The following is a 17,705-nucleotide window of genomic DNA, read 5'->3' on the forward strand; positions in this document are numbered from 1 at the left end:
CTTTGGCTGAAGCTTGGTCTGACGTCAAGACTCTGAAAACCAGTACCGTTTCCACCCACCGATTGGCTCTGGTTTGTCCCAATGGGCACGTTTTGGGTATACGCAGTCATCTCGGGTGAGTCCTGTCGATCAAACCCACCGGAACACCCATGAAGTCGAGTGGACAGAGAACTCTGGTGGAAACCTGGAGCAATCAGGGTGTTCTGATCCCCAGTGCTCCCGTCACCTACTTCTTGCTTGAACGAAGTGTCATGAGGAGCATTCTGAGTGACTGTAGCAGAGCTTAAGGCAATATTCTTGAGGTGTTCTTCCTGCAGGAACGTGGGTTGGTACGCGAGTCTCTGGATTCCGCTCGCCTCACTCGAGATGTTCTGGTTGAACACGCCTACGTATGGGGCTTCCTGCGTGTATACAGGGTTGCATTCAATTCGCCGTGACGTCACTTCATGGCTTATGCCGTCGAGGGTGATTTGCGATACGGTCGGATCGTACGCGGTCTCTTGGAGGCCTTCTCCTCGCTCGATGTTCTGGATGATCTCGCCTCTGTACGGGACGCTTTGGTGGTAGTGCGGTTGGTATACCTCCGAGGAACAACTGGGCCCCGGTTGGAGAACGGCGAGAACGCAGCAAAGTGTGATCGAACTCGAGCGCATTTTATCATCGAGGTTAGGTCCCGGTCAATTGTTCTCGGTAAATTGGCGGAATCCTAATGCAGTTCTAAACGAAATCGTGTCATATTTATGTATCAGGCAAACACCGCAATACATGGTGATCAAGATACTTCACTCGTCGGTCCATTGTTTTACGCGGGTGTAGATATTGAATTGTTCGCGGTTTTTTTGAAGTGTTCCTATTTCTTAGTTGATCAGTACTAGCTTCAAGAAGTGGTGCCGACCGTATCCCCCCCCCCCCCCCCGGCCACACGATAAAGGATATTCATATAGCGCGATCAAATCGGTGGAATTCCTAGTCTCTATCGAGCCAAGCGTTATAAGAACTTTTAAGGTTAATGACAAAAACTTCGATTTCTTGAATGGCCTAGTAAGTAGTAAGTTGAAGTTTAAATGATGTCAATTATTGTGTGGTAAATTCTTCTTCGGCTTCCAAATTGTACCAGATTTTGCATTCTAATTTTTTGAAAATGCAGAATAAGTGCGTCAAATCTGGTTGAACGGAATACAAGCATACAAACCTTGTTATTCGCCCCTAGCTGCATTATTGACATTTTAAAATTGTCTTGCAATGCGTCGTGCTTGTACTTTCTCCATCTGTGGTCTAACAATTGCGTGCGTTCTGCTTCTTGACACTCTGAAACAAAAATTTTACTTAATTTTTTAAAATTACTTATATTTTTTTCACTAGGCATCTTCAATCTGGTTAAAGCTCAGGTAATAAATCACGTATTCACTGAATACTCACACGTTCGTGTAAGAAACAACCTAAATTTTTCGTGTATTAGCCTACTTTCATTGACCCTTGGCTAGATAAGAGGGCTTTTTTCATTCATATTACGTCACAGATAGTGGATCGTGAAGTTATTGTCAACGCCACCTAGTTTCTCATGAAACTGTTCCACCGCATTGGGACCTGTTTTGAGGAAATTGATAATTTTAGAATTTAAATCCCTATTTAATTAGTGACCTAAATGCCCGTCGTGTCGTTGGGAACGGTGGCAAAGTAACTTTACATGGTTTTAAAGTTATCTGCAATATCTTGGTTATTGTTTCAGGAAAGTAAATTGCTGAAAAATTTTTGGTGCTAAACTTCAGAAAACCCTGTTTAAAGTCTTAGAAAATGTTAATTTCCAGATAAAAACGCAAGACAGCTCTCTTATGAAAAAACCATATGAGACGACTGAAATTCTGTAATGTTGCAAGATAGTTCCACCAAGTTTTTTATTTCCCTAAACTAACTCGAGCTTTGTGGAAAGTAAGGATGTTTTAAAGTGACATCCTCTTGCGCCCTTGCCCTTTCATCCGTGATAATGCTAGGTGGATTGTTCATAATATTCGGATAAGACAGATCCTAGTCTTTTAGCAAACAAGGTCATGGTTCCCACACCTTAGGGCATATTTTGCCCTGCTGCATGCGTTATATGAATGTTTTTATAGATATACATTGTAGTTGTAGGTTTATTCATGCCGATTAACATAAAAGCACTGATGGAATTATCTCTCAAAACCAGGAACTAAACATGGGACTACCCGACAGTTATAAGGGGTTTGGCACTGTGTTATACCTCCCTGTCACTTCCTCACTGTCGAGACTGGGGGTCAATTCGGCGAATACTACCAGATGAGCGGGGTAAAGTATGATTAAACATGAATGACGTAGAGAGAAATGTAGACAGTTAGAATGTTGTTATTATTGAAATTCCTGGCGAAGATGTTTCCGCGACGTATGTTATCTGGATACTTGGAATTTATCAAGTGCTTCTGACCACGCGCGGGGAAAGGGAAAATCTGATTTAAAGCAAGTGGAACTGGCGATACCCACACAAATCAAGTTCGGCGTGACGACACAGAGCACCCAACGAAATACGCAAATTTAATAAGCGTTGCGAAGTGGAAATTTCACCGTTGCTATCGCCACACTCTCCTGGGACATTAAGCGAGCACTATCGTCTTACTCCTGCTATGCGTGAGTTACTTCCTTCAACTATCGAACTAATGCTTTTCCTGAACTACCTACAAATAAGTCTTTCCTGGCAAATCATAACATTACAGGATGTGAATTTTTCCTGGTAAATACTAGGTCGTTATCATTACTTGGACGAAAATCGGAAACTTAAGCGCTCGAAGTTTTTACGGCACATGGGTTGAATCGTTGTGTAATGAAAGTATGAAATCATTTCGGTATTTTTGTTTATGAGAAAATGTGAACTGTAAGCAATCTAATGCTGTTAATACCTATAGAGCCAAAATATCAAGCATTATGTTCTTATAGATAGTGCACTAAAATTTTCAAACTCCCTTCCTTAAGCAGAAACGCCAATTTGAACGAAATTTTAGGAAAATATGCCAATCTCATGACATAAATTATCGAATATAACTAAGCCGCTTATCTTTTTGAGAAACCTGAATACTATCTAGTCGCGCAAGATCCTTACACTTTTTCAAAGGACAAATAGGCATTTGGTCAGAGGTAGTCTAACGTCGTATGATAATGAACATCTCACAGTTGTATAAGAGGGTACCATATACCTACAGCCTTACTTTTACGCCTCTTGCTAGATGCTATGCAGTAATAGCATGTCGACATCGAAAATCCCAAACCTTGTATCTTGGTCTGCGACGATGCAGACTTCCTGCCATATAGTCTAGGTTTTTTAAACTAAAAGTTACTTGACGTCAATTTTTTAAAGCTTGAATAATTTTTCTTCTCCGTGTGAGTAAAAGTCTATGAATGATTTTGATTTGTTCTCCTTAAAAAAAGTAATGTAATAGCGGAGATTTTAAAACACTGCAAACGAGATACGTGGTTTGGTAGTTTCACCTTGGATATATTTTAGTGTCACGCTAAGCCATTCCGCTACTCCTAAGTGCCTTCATTTTTCCGGAGATGCAACACGGACATCCATTAAGCACGAATAGTTGCCTCTAGACATAGGTATTGACCGAGATACTGAGCAATGCCTCCGTGCTCTGCCGTCATTTTATTTCTTGCATATTCTAAGAAAGAAGTACTGCTGAATTCGACTCATCGGTCAAGAATTTGACAAGGCCTTCCCTACATAGTGGCCCGGTTATGGACGAAGTTCATTTTCTCATCAAAACAAACCAAAAATTGATAGATTTTACAACTCGTGTCTCCGAGAATAATTACGCGCTCTATCTACGTGACCGCTACGATACTACATCATCTCTGTGCGTGATTTTCGAATCATTCCATCTGATGGAAAAAAATTAGAGCGATATGTCGATGGTGAAACTATCAGACCACGTATCGCGATGGCGGTGTTTAGAAATCTCCGCTCTCATTTTAATTTTTTGGAGGAGAACAGTTCAATATCATTCCTTGAAGTTTTCACATAATTTTTTTCGCACTGAGAAGAAAGATCACTGAGGTTTTCAAGAATTGACGTCGAGTCTGCGACGTCGCAAACCGAGATACGTGGTCTGGTACTTTCACCGTCGATATGTATAAGGCGAACAGGTAGTAAAATAATATGAAAAATGGGAGTAAAGCACTAGTTACAGGTAATTTATTTATTAACAAAAATTAAATGTTCTATGTTTTAGCGTGGCGAAGGGTGGAGCTCTTGCTTCATCGTTACCTATTTTAATTTTACTACTTGAGGTTTAATGTGAAATAAAATAAAAGAGAGGCTTCTTATTCCCTGTGCATCAGCATATTGTCTTATTACCTATATAGAGTTTTGTTCTGATGATTCTAAATTTTTCCTGGTTTCAGTTCAGTTGGCCGATATTCTGAAACAAGGAAAGCAATGTCGAAAAATGCTGGTGGAGGAATGCCGAAACAATGAAAAAGAATTAAATTTTCAAATCAAGGATTCCCTAATCATTCAGGTAGGATTATGGGAGTAAATTTAAGAATGTATTCTCCTCCCCCCCCCCTCTCCTGTCTTTTTCTTTGTCCATGCTGCAATATCTTGACTGAGAGGAGAATCGATTAATGTATATTTGTGTCTAACTTTGTATGCCCCCACGCCGTTTCTCGATAAATGTAGACTGCGTTGTTGATTTTACGATCTATCGATCAGCCGTTATAAAGCGTTGCTAATTATATACAAAGTGTCCCAGATCACCCTTGTCAGACTTTTTTCTCGGTAATTTTAGGTCCGTTGATGTTCGGAACCGAGGGTTTCATATGGTATGAATCCGCGATGGGGAATTACGACACTTTAAATCCACGAAAGTCCGATTTCTGGGAGCCATTTCCTATTTGACTTCCCCGTCGTTCCAAACATCATCCGACCTAAAATGGATCGCGTTAAACAGAAAGCTACTGAGTCACATCACCTATTACTAAATTTATTTGGGCAATTTAGTTTTTTACATAAAAACGGTTGTGCAGATTTTTGTGCGAATTCCAGTGAATTTTCTACATAGCACGAAGCAAACCGTTTCTTTAAAATTTTCAACCGCGCAAACGATCTCTTGTAAAAAATTAAATTGCCCAATCTTTGGCAATAGCTGATGCAGCTTGGTTCTTTTCTGCTATACGCGGTCTAAATAACCGAAAAAAGCCTAGCACGAGTGGTCTGTGAAACTCACCACAACGTTCCAATGCTTTTCTCACGACTGATCGCTGATCGTAATCTCAACAACACTGTCAATCCCCGAGTAACATCAAGTGAAGGGAATTGTGCCCCAGAAAATAAGAAAAAAGATCGATTAATATTAATTTTTAACCTATGAACTTCAAATTATTAGCATTTTTAAATGGGCTGATTTTTAGATTCAAATTTTTAAAGGGTGCTCGAGTAGGATAAGACGTGGCGGGACTTTCCGTGCTAATGTCTCAATCACCACGAGCGACGCATTCTATATTATTTCAAATACGTTGATAATAACGCTTTCATACAACTAATCCTACTCTATGGACGTGCGTGTTGCATATGAAGGAATGGAAGGCGTTCTGGTAAGTCTAACTCATAAAGCAGTGCACGCAGAAATGTGTGGCGCGCCAGGGTGAAATTTGCAAAAAAAATCTGCATATAACCGTTTTCATGTAAAATATTAAATTGCCGAGTTTTGGCAACATCTGACGTGGCTTGATTCCTTTCTGCTTGACGCGATCTACTTGTCAATAATGATATGTGGCTTAACACGAGTCTCTCGGATACAAACTATGGGGATACGATAGGGAAGGATCCTTTAATTCTTATTATTGTCCGAACTCGTTTTGTCGTGACTAACTCACTATCTCCATTCTCCACAGAGTTGGAATGCCCTTCCACGACATCCGAGCGATGTGCGTCCAGCATCCAATGAGCCTCCGCCACGTCATCGAGTCGATGGTCATCGTTGGAAACGCAGATACCCTGGGCTGGCCACCGTGGTCGGGGTCGGACTCGCCCTGTGCCTGTGGCCCTCCGTCCTGGCGTCCTACCTGGGAGACCCCTCCAAGTATCGACCGACCATCCATTATTCCCCACCCTCCGGGTTCATGAACGACCCCAACGGCCTCGTCATCAAGGACCACGAATTTCACCTGTTCTATCAGTACGATCCCTACGCCCCGATCATCGGCAACGTCCACTGGGGCCACGCGGTGAGCGGCGACCTCGTCCGTTGGGTCACCCTCCCTGTGGCGATCAACGAGACCGCCGCCGGCCAGGCCTTCAGTGGCAGCGCCGTCATCTTCAACAACTCCCTCATTGCAGCCATCTACACTCGCGCATCCGAAACGAAGCAGGCGCAGGAGTTGGCCTTCAGTTCAGATAATGGTCGCACTTTTCAGGAGTACAAGGGTAACCCTGTGCTCGACCGCAATTCCGACTCCTTTCGGGACCCACAGGTAATACGAGGGTCGTTCCAAAAGTAAGTTTCTCTATTTAATTTCTCCAAAAGTATTGCCCTGCTAAAAGTGGTGAGTACAAATGAGTAGAACATCGAAGTCAGGTGAATTAAATTTCAATTCATATGAATAGAATTTCTACTTAAATATGAATAGAATTAAACTCATTTGAGCAGAATTTTTCCATCCAGTTTTCGCCAATTTCTACGACTAGAGATTCCATCTCATATTACTAGAGCTTTCAACTCGCATGAGTTCAGGGTTGAATCTACCGTGTCCGATATCTCAGAAACCAGTCACCGCATCAAATAAATCATAAGAAAAAAATGTTTTTATTTTTCAAACATACATAATATTATTATGTCAGTGTCTCCTGGTCAGAAACAGCACTTCTGAAAAATAAAAAAAATTGAATTCATATGAGTTGAACTTTTCTATCCTTATGAATAGAATATTCTAATGGTATGAGTAGAATTTCTACTCATATGAGTAGGATTTCTGCTCATATTTAAGTAGAAAGTTCTACTCATAAGAGTTGGCAAGTTCTGAATAGCCTACTCATCATTTCTAGCGGGGTATAGCTAGAAACAAATCTGTAAAAACGTGCTTATAAGAAACGTTTTCAGCTTTCCAACAAACTCTTGTTTTTTTGCATTTGAATCAATGATTGCCAAGATATTGAGCTTTTCCCGCATGCACCGCTTCTCGCTCCGCGGCTCCAAATTATTGCAGTATCGGAGCATCATGCATTTTTCGCTCAGTAAAAGTAACTTTCATTAAATAACTCACCATTCGAATCTTACCTTATTTTCGACATGGCCCCCTCCGATGTTTAAGCATTTGTGATTCGCGATACCTACTATAGCTTTTTAATTCCCTGTGCACCGAACTCAGTCGGCTGCCTTTTAAGCTATAAATTAACAGCGTTTTTGATATCATCATCACTTCTTAAACGGATGATAATCAATGAGCGCGAGATCTGGTGAATACGAAGTGTGTGGGATAATTTCCCATCTAAACTTATTTAGAAAAGATTTAGTATTTGCTGCAGCATGTGGCCGTGCGTTATCACGCAGCAAGTTAAAAGCTGTAACGCTATACATTGTTAATTATTAATTCAGAACACACTCCGGCAGTCCAACGCTCAAACCATCATGGATGTTCTCTCAATGGGTGTAAATCATTCTTAACTCTTCAACAAACATCTGAATATCATTCAGAACGTTCTCACGTTTTATACACTTGTGTTGCTTTAAAATCCAGTGTGTTTTTAATGTAAGTAACACTATGCGGAAAAATTTAATGATAAGTCTGGTAACCGAAGAAGGATCCTACGTCTACTTTCCTCGCCTCCATCATAAACATACCGGTCTCCTCATCTCATCAGTATTGTCAGTGGTAATTGTTTTCTCTCATCAATGATTGATACTATCATTTTGGTTCTTCAGTGAAACATTGAAGGGTGAAATATTAAGAAATAACAACTACTCGCTGCACCTAGGTTTGAGCGTTGGACTGCCGGAGCGTGTTCAGACTTAATAAGTAAAAATGAGTACCTTTACAGCTTTTATCATGACCCTAATAGGCACTAAACAATTGATTTACAAAAGAAACTTACCTTCAAATAGTGACAAAAAAGTAAAAACTCATGAAAATGGCTAAATATTGAGCTATTGTCCATGTCTGTTATCACTGTGGCAGTTGTAAACAATCGCCCATTGTCTACAGTCTTCCTTTAAAATATGGTTTATCGGCCGTCGATTCTTATTTATCTAATGAAGGTTTAAACCATTTAAACTTCCAAGGAATCCATTTCTGAATTCTATTTTGTGCAAAAAATCATCGATGGACTCGATATTTGCAGTTGAAAATCGACTGCCAATTCCTCATGGGAAAATACATTTTAAGTAAGTGATGAAAAGACCACGTTTGTCATGCGATGTGACGTAACGAGGGTACCGGATCCGTTACCGCGCTAAAGTGACCGTTTTAAAAATTCGAATTTTGAGGCGTTCTTAAATTGATTTTTTGGGAGTTTCTGTTGATAAAAAAACTTCGGAAAAATTCCTGTGACATTAGAAGTCTTAGTTCTTTTGATTAAAAGCAATAAAAAAAATGGTACAAAAGACCCATTAGTCGAGTTAAAAAAGAAGCCAAACACGCAATTTTGGAGCGGCGCGGCGCAGAGAGCAATGATGACGAGGACTTGAGATGAAAAGGAGAGGCCCTCGGCGCGGCGCGGCGATCGGCATGTAACACATGTTAGCGCCTACATGAGAGTATGAATACTTCACGCATTGCGTCAAGCACAGTGCAGTCAGCAGCGGTCGGCGGACGATGCATAGCTCCTACAAGGCTGTAGGAATACTTCACGCATCGCGCGTCGCGCCAAACACAGTGCGGTCAGCGTGGGCGGGGCGGGGCGGCGGGGCGGCGGGGCGGCGGGGCGGCGGAAGTTAAAATTATTAAACCACATTTATGTTTGTTCTTTTAAAATTTTTCAGTTCATTTCTTACAAATGAAAGGCCTTGTCCACACAGAGATATGTTTACGGAACTGAACTTTCGCGCAAAGTTCCGTGAACTATTGCTAGTAGTGTTGACAGGGCTTACGCAAAAAATGTGTCCAACACGAGTGAACGCGTCTTTTGCACCCTTCCCCCTCCGGCACGTTCACTTGATGGTTTTTATTAATGTCTCAAAACGAATAAGAAGGGGGCGGCTAAATACAGGCGGGTCATTGGCGGCAAGTTGGTAAATCCGGCCCTGGTACTTGCAAGAATACGTATCTCCATCGCGGTGTATCAAAATTTCAGCTCTTATTTAATTCTCTCGGAGAGAACTAAGAAATGCTTATAAATTGAAATGTATGCAGAATACTCTGCTAGCAAAGAGAGAAAATCAAGGCAGTTTTCAAGAAATTACGTTGACCAGAATTCCAAATAAGGAATGAAGTATGATAGGAAGTTTGCAACGTCACAAATGGAGATGCATAATGTCGCATACTTTGGCCATCAATATATTGCTTAGAATGGACCGCAAGACAGAGTAACAAATCAATTATAGTACATGTTTTCTCAACAAAATTTCACTCGGAGCACGTTGAACGTACTTCGGAAAGAGCCATGCACAAAGTGGCCCATTTTTGGGCCCTCGAAATTGGGGTCGAAGTGAGGTTTTTTTTCATCCTTAGGGTGACCCTTTACACATACTAAAATTTCAGATTGAGTATACGCACCGTTTTCGAGTTGTGGGGGGGGGGGGGGCAAAGTCCCCGATTTTCACCCATTTTTGCAGGTGACGCAATGCGCGAAGTATTCATGCAGCCTTAAGGCGCTATGCGTTTCACGCTGACCGCACTGTATTTGACGCAATGCGTGAAGTATTCATGCAATCTTGTAGGCGCTAATATGTGTTACATGCCAACCGCCGCACCGAGGGCTACTCCTTTTCATCCCAAGTCCTCGTCATTATTGCTCTCTGCGCCGCGCCACTCTAGGCCAAATTGCGTGTTTGGTTTCTCTCTTAACTCGACTAATTAAAGGTGCTATCTTTTGAATCACCGAAAGACGAAAAATTAGAAATGTCTATACTCTCAGAAAATGAGAGATTTTTTCGTCTTTTCTAGATTGTAATTTTTTTTCTGAATCCGATTTTTTTCTCAGCCTATATTTAAAAAAATTGCAAAATTTGCCGCCTTGGGCCGCGGCCCATATAGCCACCCGCTACATCCGGCCCTGGATCCGCTTTAAGAACTATCCGTGATTAGAGTTTTTATCGGAAACCATGCCAAAAAAAACACTGAAAATCCAACCAGGGATTGTTTTTTCAACATCTGAAAATTCGGGGAATTTTTGAATCCAAGAAAACTTGTCGCCTTTGACTAAATTAAAAACTTCATTTTGAAATAAAACTAACATTTATACATCTATTATCAAGAGAATAGCTCACCTTGAAAAAATACTTATACAAGCCAAGATTATGATTAGAACTATTTTAATACTTCGATTGTATCTTGCAAAAAGGAACCAAGAGTATTCCAATGTCGCTAAGATTGTGCAACTTTTATACCTTGCAAACATAAACGATCATCTAAACTAGTTTCACCTCTACTCCCAATAAACTATGAATTCAAGACGAAAATTACCGTGGTAAAGTTTAATTTTTGCAAAGAATGTACCTTGGTTGTTGTACCAAAGTTGCACAATCCCATAGCAACATTGAAATGCTCTTAGTTCCTTTTTGCAAAATGCAATCCAATTGGTTGTTGCTGCAAAAAAATAGTTTCCCGCAACCTCCTATACAATGCTCCAGTGACCACATAAGTTGGCCCGAGCACAAATTTTTCGGGAAGAAAGGCTTTCCCCTTCCTCGTTTTTCACTTAATATCCGCCCGAGTTTCGCATATCTTCCGTTTCTCCTCATCGCAGCTTCCATCAAATCGCAATTGCCCGGAAACTAGGACCGCACATCTTATTCGATAAAATCGTTTGCCCTTTAGACCGATTCTGGGGGATTAGGCTAGACTAGTTGATGAGTCAACTGTTGGTCTAATTTCATTACGTGAACGCAGAAGAAAAACGGGGTAAAAAACACTAATGTGTGATCAATTTTCAAGGACAATTCTGTAATTTCTCCTACGATTTTAAATAGATTAAAACGCGTAATATCCAAAATCTAAGCTCAGATTCAGATTCCTCGTGAAAAACTGATGCGATTTCATGCATTATATGTTAGAATAGCGTGAAGGAAAGAGGTTTAATGACGTATAAAAACACTAATGGGTGATCAATTTTCAAGGACAATTCTGTAATTTCTCCTACGATTTTAAATAGATTGAAACGCGTAATATCCAAAATCTAAGCTCAGATTCGGATTACTCGTGAAAAATTGATGAGATTTCATGTATCATATGTTAGAATAGCGTGAAGGAAAAAGGTTTAACGACGCGTATAGATTCTGTCTCTTTGAACTACACCGCCGCGCCGCGCCGCCGCGCCGGTCGCCCGAGATGCAACCGAACGGGGAGGCGCCGGCGCTATAAGCGTTCGGTTTCGTCCCGAGGAATTCCTCACGATAAATTCTTATTCTTCCTCCTCCGCTGACCCACTGAGCACTACCCATGTTGCCACGTTGGATTCATATGCTCGAATCAGTATGCCTACGTTACGTCTCTTTCCTCCACGCTATGCTCGGGTATGATACATGAAATTGCATCGATTTTTAACGAGGAATCCGAATCTGAGCTTCGATTTTGGGTATCACGCGTCTTAAGTCACATTTTCCAACTTCAAAAATCCAAAATGACGGACGTGGGCACGTGGCTAAAAATGCTATCTCGGCTCCTGTTCGATGGATTTTTGTGAAACTCGGTGCCAGGGTATGATACATGAAATCGCATCGATTTTTTACGAGGAATCCGAACCTGAGCTTCCATTTGGAGTATTATGCGTTTTAAATCAAAATCTGTCAAAATTCAAAAAATTCAAAATTCGAAAATCCGAAATGACTGAAAGTGGCTTAAAATGCTATCTCGGCTCCTGTTCGCTGGATTTTTCTGAAATTCGGTGTTAGGAGGTATTTTTCGACGTGAAACTCGAATTTTTAGTCAATTTTTAAGATTCTCAAATCCAAGATGGCGGACGTGGGCTAAAATGCTATCTCGGTTTCTGTTTGTTCGGGTCTTGTGAAACGCGGTATTATATGGTGTTTTTCAACGGGAAACTCGAATTTTTAGTCAATTTTTTTTTAAATTCTCAACTCCAAGTTGTTGGATGTGGCCTAAAATTCTATCTTGGTTTCTGTTCGTTATAGAGCTTTGTGAACCGCGGGAGCAGGGGTACTTTTCGACGGGAAACTCGAATTTTTAGTCAAGTTTTAAAAATTCTCAAATCAAAGATGGCGGACGAAGCCTAAAATACTATGTCGGCTCCTGTTCGATGAATTTTTGATTAATTGATTAATTTGTTTGATTTATTCATCGTTTGTAGCTCACATCATAAACATTAAATTCAAACCTCCCGCTCGCTGGAAAAGAAAACAAAAAAACAAAAGAAAAAAAAATTATTAGTGCACAACGTAAGTCGAATTAATAGGCATTGAAATCAACCTACGCGTTGGAAAAAAAACTCGAGCTTGGATTCACTGTGTTCCTTTGATATCTTCTAATAACCATTACATGCCGCCCATTTTTGGTAATTTTCTCGACTTATTGCTGCTGTCACTTAAAATTTTCGATCTCGTATTTTACACCAAAAACTCTTCAAAAATTATGCATCTATTTACGGTCTAGGAAACGCAAATATTTTTCGCTTAAATTGCCAGGAAAATGAGTTTTTCAGTTGCAAAGTTTCAAAATTTTCCAGAGTGTGGACCTCTAGGGACTCCTTGTTAAGTTAGGGAGAGGCAAGCCTCCCAGACCCCTTTGGGGGCTTCGACTTTCCCTCAAAATAGAATGGACCCCGCTTCCTTCTACCATCCTTTCATTTGCAGTGTTCGGGATGAGTTTCCTTTTTTTCTCTCTCCTCTCCCCTCCTCCATCCTGCTCTTGATAACAACTGTCTTGCTTTGCCTTCAGGTTTTCTGGGACGAAAGGACTCATGAGTATAAAATGACGGTCGTGAAGGCGCGGAAGCATCAAGTCCTTATATACGGTTCGCGCGACCTGGTCAACTGGAGGGAGCTGAGCAGCTTCGGCCCGGCCGGGATCCTCGGGATCGACTACGAGTGCCCGAACTTGATGCGGGTCCCCACCGAAGACGGTCACTACAAATGGGTCCTCGCCATCTCCATCAACCCCGGCTCCCCGCTCGGCGGAAGCGGCACCCAGTATTTCGTCGGCGACTTCGACGGGACAACCTTCACCCCCGACTACTACGAGACCAAGTTCGTCGACTTCGGCAAGGACTTCTACGCCCTGCAGACCTACTCGAACGCGCGGGCCCCGCTGGGCATCGCGTGGCTCAGCAACTGGCAGTACGCCAACTTCACGCCGACCGGCGATTGGCGCGGGGTCATGACGCTTGCCCGTGGTTTCGGCCTCCGATATACGGAGGACTTCAAGTACTTCCTAACGCAGAAACCTGTCGGACTGGAGAACCTCTATCGGCGGGAGGTCCCCGTGGGTGCCGAGTCGTGCTCCGTCCCTGGCGACAAAGCCTTGGAGATCCACGCGATCGTGGAGTTGGGGCCTCGGAGTCGGATTAGTTTCTCCCTCCTCAGCGAAAACCACGAGCAGTTGGTCTGGGGCTACGACGCCAACGCCGGCCAGGCATGGATCGATCGCGGTAGAACTTTCGGGTTTTCACAGCGCTTCTTCACCGACAAGATGTCGGTTGCCGTTATACCCGGCACCACTAACATCGACCTCCATGCAATCTTCGATAAATCCACGTTTGAGCTCTTCCTTGATGATGGCACCTTCGTTGGCACGTGTCTTGTCTTCTTCGAGAAGCTCCCCAACTGCCTTCGTTACTCCCTCGTCGGAGATGGCAGAGTCACCAACTTAACAGTCAACGTCCTCACCCCATGACTTTCAATCATATGACCTCTACCTACTCTAATACGGAGATGGAGTAACGGAAGTAAGGGAGGCGCCATCCTTCCTCTACAGCTAACTTAAAACATACTCATTACATTACGAGAACCGAGGTGAGTTGTGTAGTGCTGCGCGGAAACAGCTCTCTGAAAGATGCGATGGATAGGCATTGCGATGGATAGGTATTTCAATTCAAAGGTGTCAAAAGTAGTGGCCTATCTCTTTGAATGAATAGTATGAAAACCATGGAGAGATTGATTGCCTGCCTGCGGAGCCACGCACCTCCGATTGCGACGTTGCAGATTTCCCGTCATATTTTATTTTTTCTTTGCTAAACTAGTCTCACCATAATCTCTTGAAAACTTCCTTGATTTCTATTTTCTTTTTCGGAATATTCTGTATAAATTTCAAGATATAAATCTTGTTTGGCTTATTGTTTTTCTTCGGAAAAATAAAATAGTAGCGGAGATTTTGAAACATCGCAACGGAGGTAGGTACATGGTTTCGCACTTCGGCAATCGATGTAGAGAACTAAGCAACTGCCCAGTATTATCATCATTTATATAAACTTCGAAGGATTCAGCCTTTTTGTCGATTATTCCAATTTTTTCTATTCCACTCGAAGGGTTGCCAGATTTTGCGATAAATGTGAACATTTTACATGGGTTTGAACTGGGAAGAGTGCCGAAAAAGCAACTTTTCTGGCGGAGAGTCTGGGAGGGACGAGAGGCTGCCTTCCTGGGAAAACCCATGATTTAGCCGGAAATGTCATTAAAACAAATTGGTTCCGTATATGAAGCATCAAATGTATACACGGGAAAGCTATTTTAAAATAATAATTGTAAATGGACACAGATGCTACAAAAAAGGAAAAAATGAAAGGGGAAGGAAATGAACTGAGGATATAATTACTGATTCATTCAGATAGAATGAAACAAAAACATGAGAGAAATTCATATACAATGAAACTATAAGAATAAAACACAAGTGGGCTTATAGCGATTCGGAACCCGAACTATACTATCGTTGAGCGGTTTTTAGACCCCTGCGCCACCGATAATCTTCTTAGGAAGTAAAGATGAACTTTTGCTACTTCAGCGAGTCAAATCGCGGAAGGAGATCTGTGGTTGTCATTTGCCTACCCGATGGGACTGATGTCAAAGTCAAATGCGTTTTTGAAGAAATGAGCGATCCCCATCATTGCTTCATCTCCACAAAGTTATTAATGTGAAAATGATGGGACGCTCCGGTATCAAGGTTCTGTGACAAAATAATTTTTGTCTTGAGAGTCTCCAAAATGTATATGTTACGGGCACATCCCGTCGGGCGGGCAGATCTAGATCCGCCCGGGCAGCTCCTAGATCTGCCCACAGAAAACGGGCAGATCTAGATCCGCCCGGGCTAACCTAAGTGTGCCCGGGCGCAACTGGATCTGCCCGGAAACGGGATATGCCCGTAACATATAGGTACATCATACGAGGTAATATCAAAGTGATCGTAGTGATCAAATGTCCAACTACTCAGAAAAAGAGTTCGCGGAGCGAATCGTATGTCACTCGCTACGCGAGGGTTCAGGGGGCGCAGCCCCTTGGCTACCGTGGTAAAAATTGGCAGTAGAATTGTGTTCCAAAATACCATAGACCTACTGCCGGCTGTAAGATTTCCGATAGCTTCTATATATATAGCCGACTACACAATTTCTTATAGCCTTTTATAGCCAATGGCGATTAAGCAACTCACAGCCAGGCGATAAAGTGTATGCTAAACGTCACTAATTCCGGATCTAGGAGTTGGTGAGTGTTTGGACCACTGCTATCTTTTTGGGCCGTAGTATCTTGATTTATTTTGCGAGGAAAGCTTCGTACTTTTGATGAATGCCTGCCATTCCTAATATATTAGAGCGCCTTCAGTTTCGTATGATACTGTGCAATAGCTCTGGTGTGAAATAGTTGCTTCAAGCGCCGTGGCATGCTGCGGTGCGGCAGGCGGGCAGCCAGCGCGGAACGCGCATTGGCGCCTACAAACCTAACAGGGATACTTCACGCGTTGCGCAATGCGTGAAGTATCCCCGTTAGGTTTGTAGGCGCTAGTGCGTCGCCGATCCGCTTTGTGTTAGGCTCTAATATTTAATCTGGCAGAGTCAGCGTTTTTCAACTCATGATTTTGAAATGTTCGCACATCCTGTATGGATTATTCTCGTTTTAATTGATGAAAAAAAATATGTATTAAAGGAAAATATAACGTGTGTTTTGTAAATATTAAGGTGGTTCCGTATCAAACTTAATGAGATCCAAAGCACACGAATTTCCACACAATTTCTTATAGCCTTTTATAATCGATGGCGAAAAAGCAACAGCCAGGCGATAAAGTGTAAAGCCCGGGCTATAGGAACTATAGCCCGGCTGCATGGTTTTTCATCACTTCGTATAGCCCGGCCGTATGATTTTCTCCGCATTCTACAGCCAGCTATATGATTTTCTGTAGCCTTCTTTAGCCGGGTATAAGAATTCCCATGGTATTTTGAAACGCAGCTCTTATCGCCAATTTTTACCACGGTAGCCGAGACGGGTGCGCGAAGCGCGCCCAGAACGGCTAGTAATATCGTAAGGGTCATCGATGAGGACTGTCACTAAATCTCACTCCTCAGGCATCACCACTGGCACCTCTTTGCCCATCTCTAGTCAGCGATCAGGAACAGTGTCCTTAAAGGCGCGCGGCGTCTATTGAATATGAAACTGTGATGACCCGTGTCTCCGGGTACGGTGTTTCAGAATTGGACCAACATACTATTGCTTGAAAGTTCACCGAAAACTTTGCACACGGTGTAGGAAAGGATTATTCAAAGAAGTTTTCAAGAAAATACGTTGAATATTTTCTTTCTTTTTTTATGGGGAGAGCCACCCGATGAGGCAGAGTCTCGAATTTTTCCTAGCGCATAATAATATAATAATTTGATAATTTAATTTGTTTGGAGATCCTACTTTTGAGACACCCCTCGTAGAAACGATGAAGTCATGTTCTTCGTTGTTGTTGTTGTTGTTGTTGCTTTTTTTTTTTTTTTTTTTTTTTTTTTTTTTTAACTGTCATATTTAATTACAGACGGCGTAATCATAACCTGCTCTGATCTGCATTGGGTGAACGCGATGATTTTTTTTATTCTTGAAAGTATGGATCACGGCACGTCATTTTCATCAAAGATCTTACCTATATGCATCACTTCCATTACCAGACATAACTTTGTTCATTTGTTGTTTGATTGAAAATGATCTTGAACGGAAAGGCAAGTGACGCTCTTAATTTTATTTTGAATGGAGAATCTAAAATAAAAATATTTTGCCTCTCAACTCTTTTTGTTCTTTATTTTCACTTTTCACTTTCAGCCCCCCTCGTGAGCGTTTCATACACGTTTCAATATAAGATTGAGCTCGCTCATAACAGCAACATATTTTCACTATATTTGCCTACAATTCTTCCACTATCGTTGGAAACGAGAGGTATTTATAAAATAATGTCGTAGAGATGTTAGGCTCTGAAATAAGGCATAAACAGTTCTACAAGTTAATAAAGCGTCGATTACTAACTTTGGTTTTAAGATCTGATAGGTAATAATTCCATTCAATTCAGAATATCCACTCACGATGTTCCAACTGTTCCACGCTCATTCTCACTAGATCGCCTCCAGTAAG

At 41.8% G+C, this 17,705-nt stretch overlaps 1 protein-coding gene across 3 annotated transcripts; it reads left to right on the forward strand.

Annotated features, from left to right (window-relative positions):
- The first annotated feature begins 2,499 nt into the window (after positions 1-2,499).
- Positions 2,500-17,363, forward strand: LOC109035737 (uncharacterized). Of its 3 annotated transcripts, none has more exons than XR_002009278.2 (5): positions 2,500-2,640; positions 4,414-4,529; positions 5,905-6,483; positions 13,060-14,132; positions 17,119-17,363. XR_002009278.2 is itself a non-coding variant. In XM_019049472.2 (4 exons), exons 1-4 carry the CDS (start codon positions 2,637-2,639, stop codon positions 14,011-14,013), a joined length of 1,653 nt encoding a protein of 550 aa, XP_018905017.2. In that variant the 5' UTR covers positions 2,500-2,636; the 3' UTR covers positions 14,014-14,587. The 3 variants fall into 3 exon arrangements, 1 of the variants encoding a protein (XP_018905017.2); XR_011900607.1 differs by having other exon boundaries at positions 2,507-2,640; positions 4,419-4,529; XM_019049472.2 differs by lacking the exon at positions 17,119-17,363 and having other exon boundaries at positions 13,060-14,587.
- The last annotated feature ends 342 nt before the right edge of the window (positions 17,364-17,705 follow it).

This window comes from Bemisia tabaci, chromosome 1 (genome assembly GCF_918797505.1).
Source record: "Bemisia tabaci chromosome 1, PGI_BMITA_v3".
NCBI lineage: Eukaryota > Metazoa > Arthropoda > Insecta > Hemiptera > Aleyrodidae > Bemisia > Bemisia tabaci.

Coding starts and splice junctions, on each gene's coding strand:
- LOC109035737 (XM_019049472.2), top strand. Junction 4,530..5,904: donor AGGATTCCCTAATCATTCAG/GTAGGATTATGG, acceptor CATTCTCCACAG/AGTTGGAATGCCCTTCCACG. Junction 6,484..13,059: donor ACTCCTTTCGGGACCCACAG/GTAATACGAGGG, acceptor CTTTGCCTTCAG/GTTTTCTGGGACGAAAGGAC.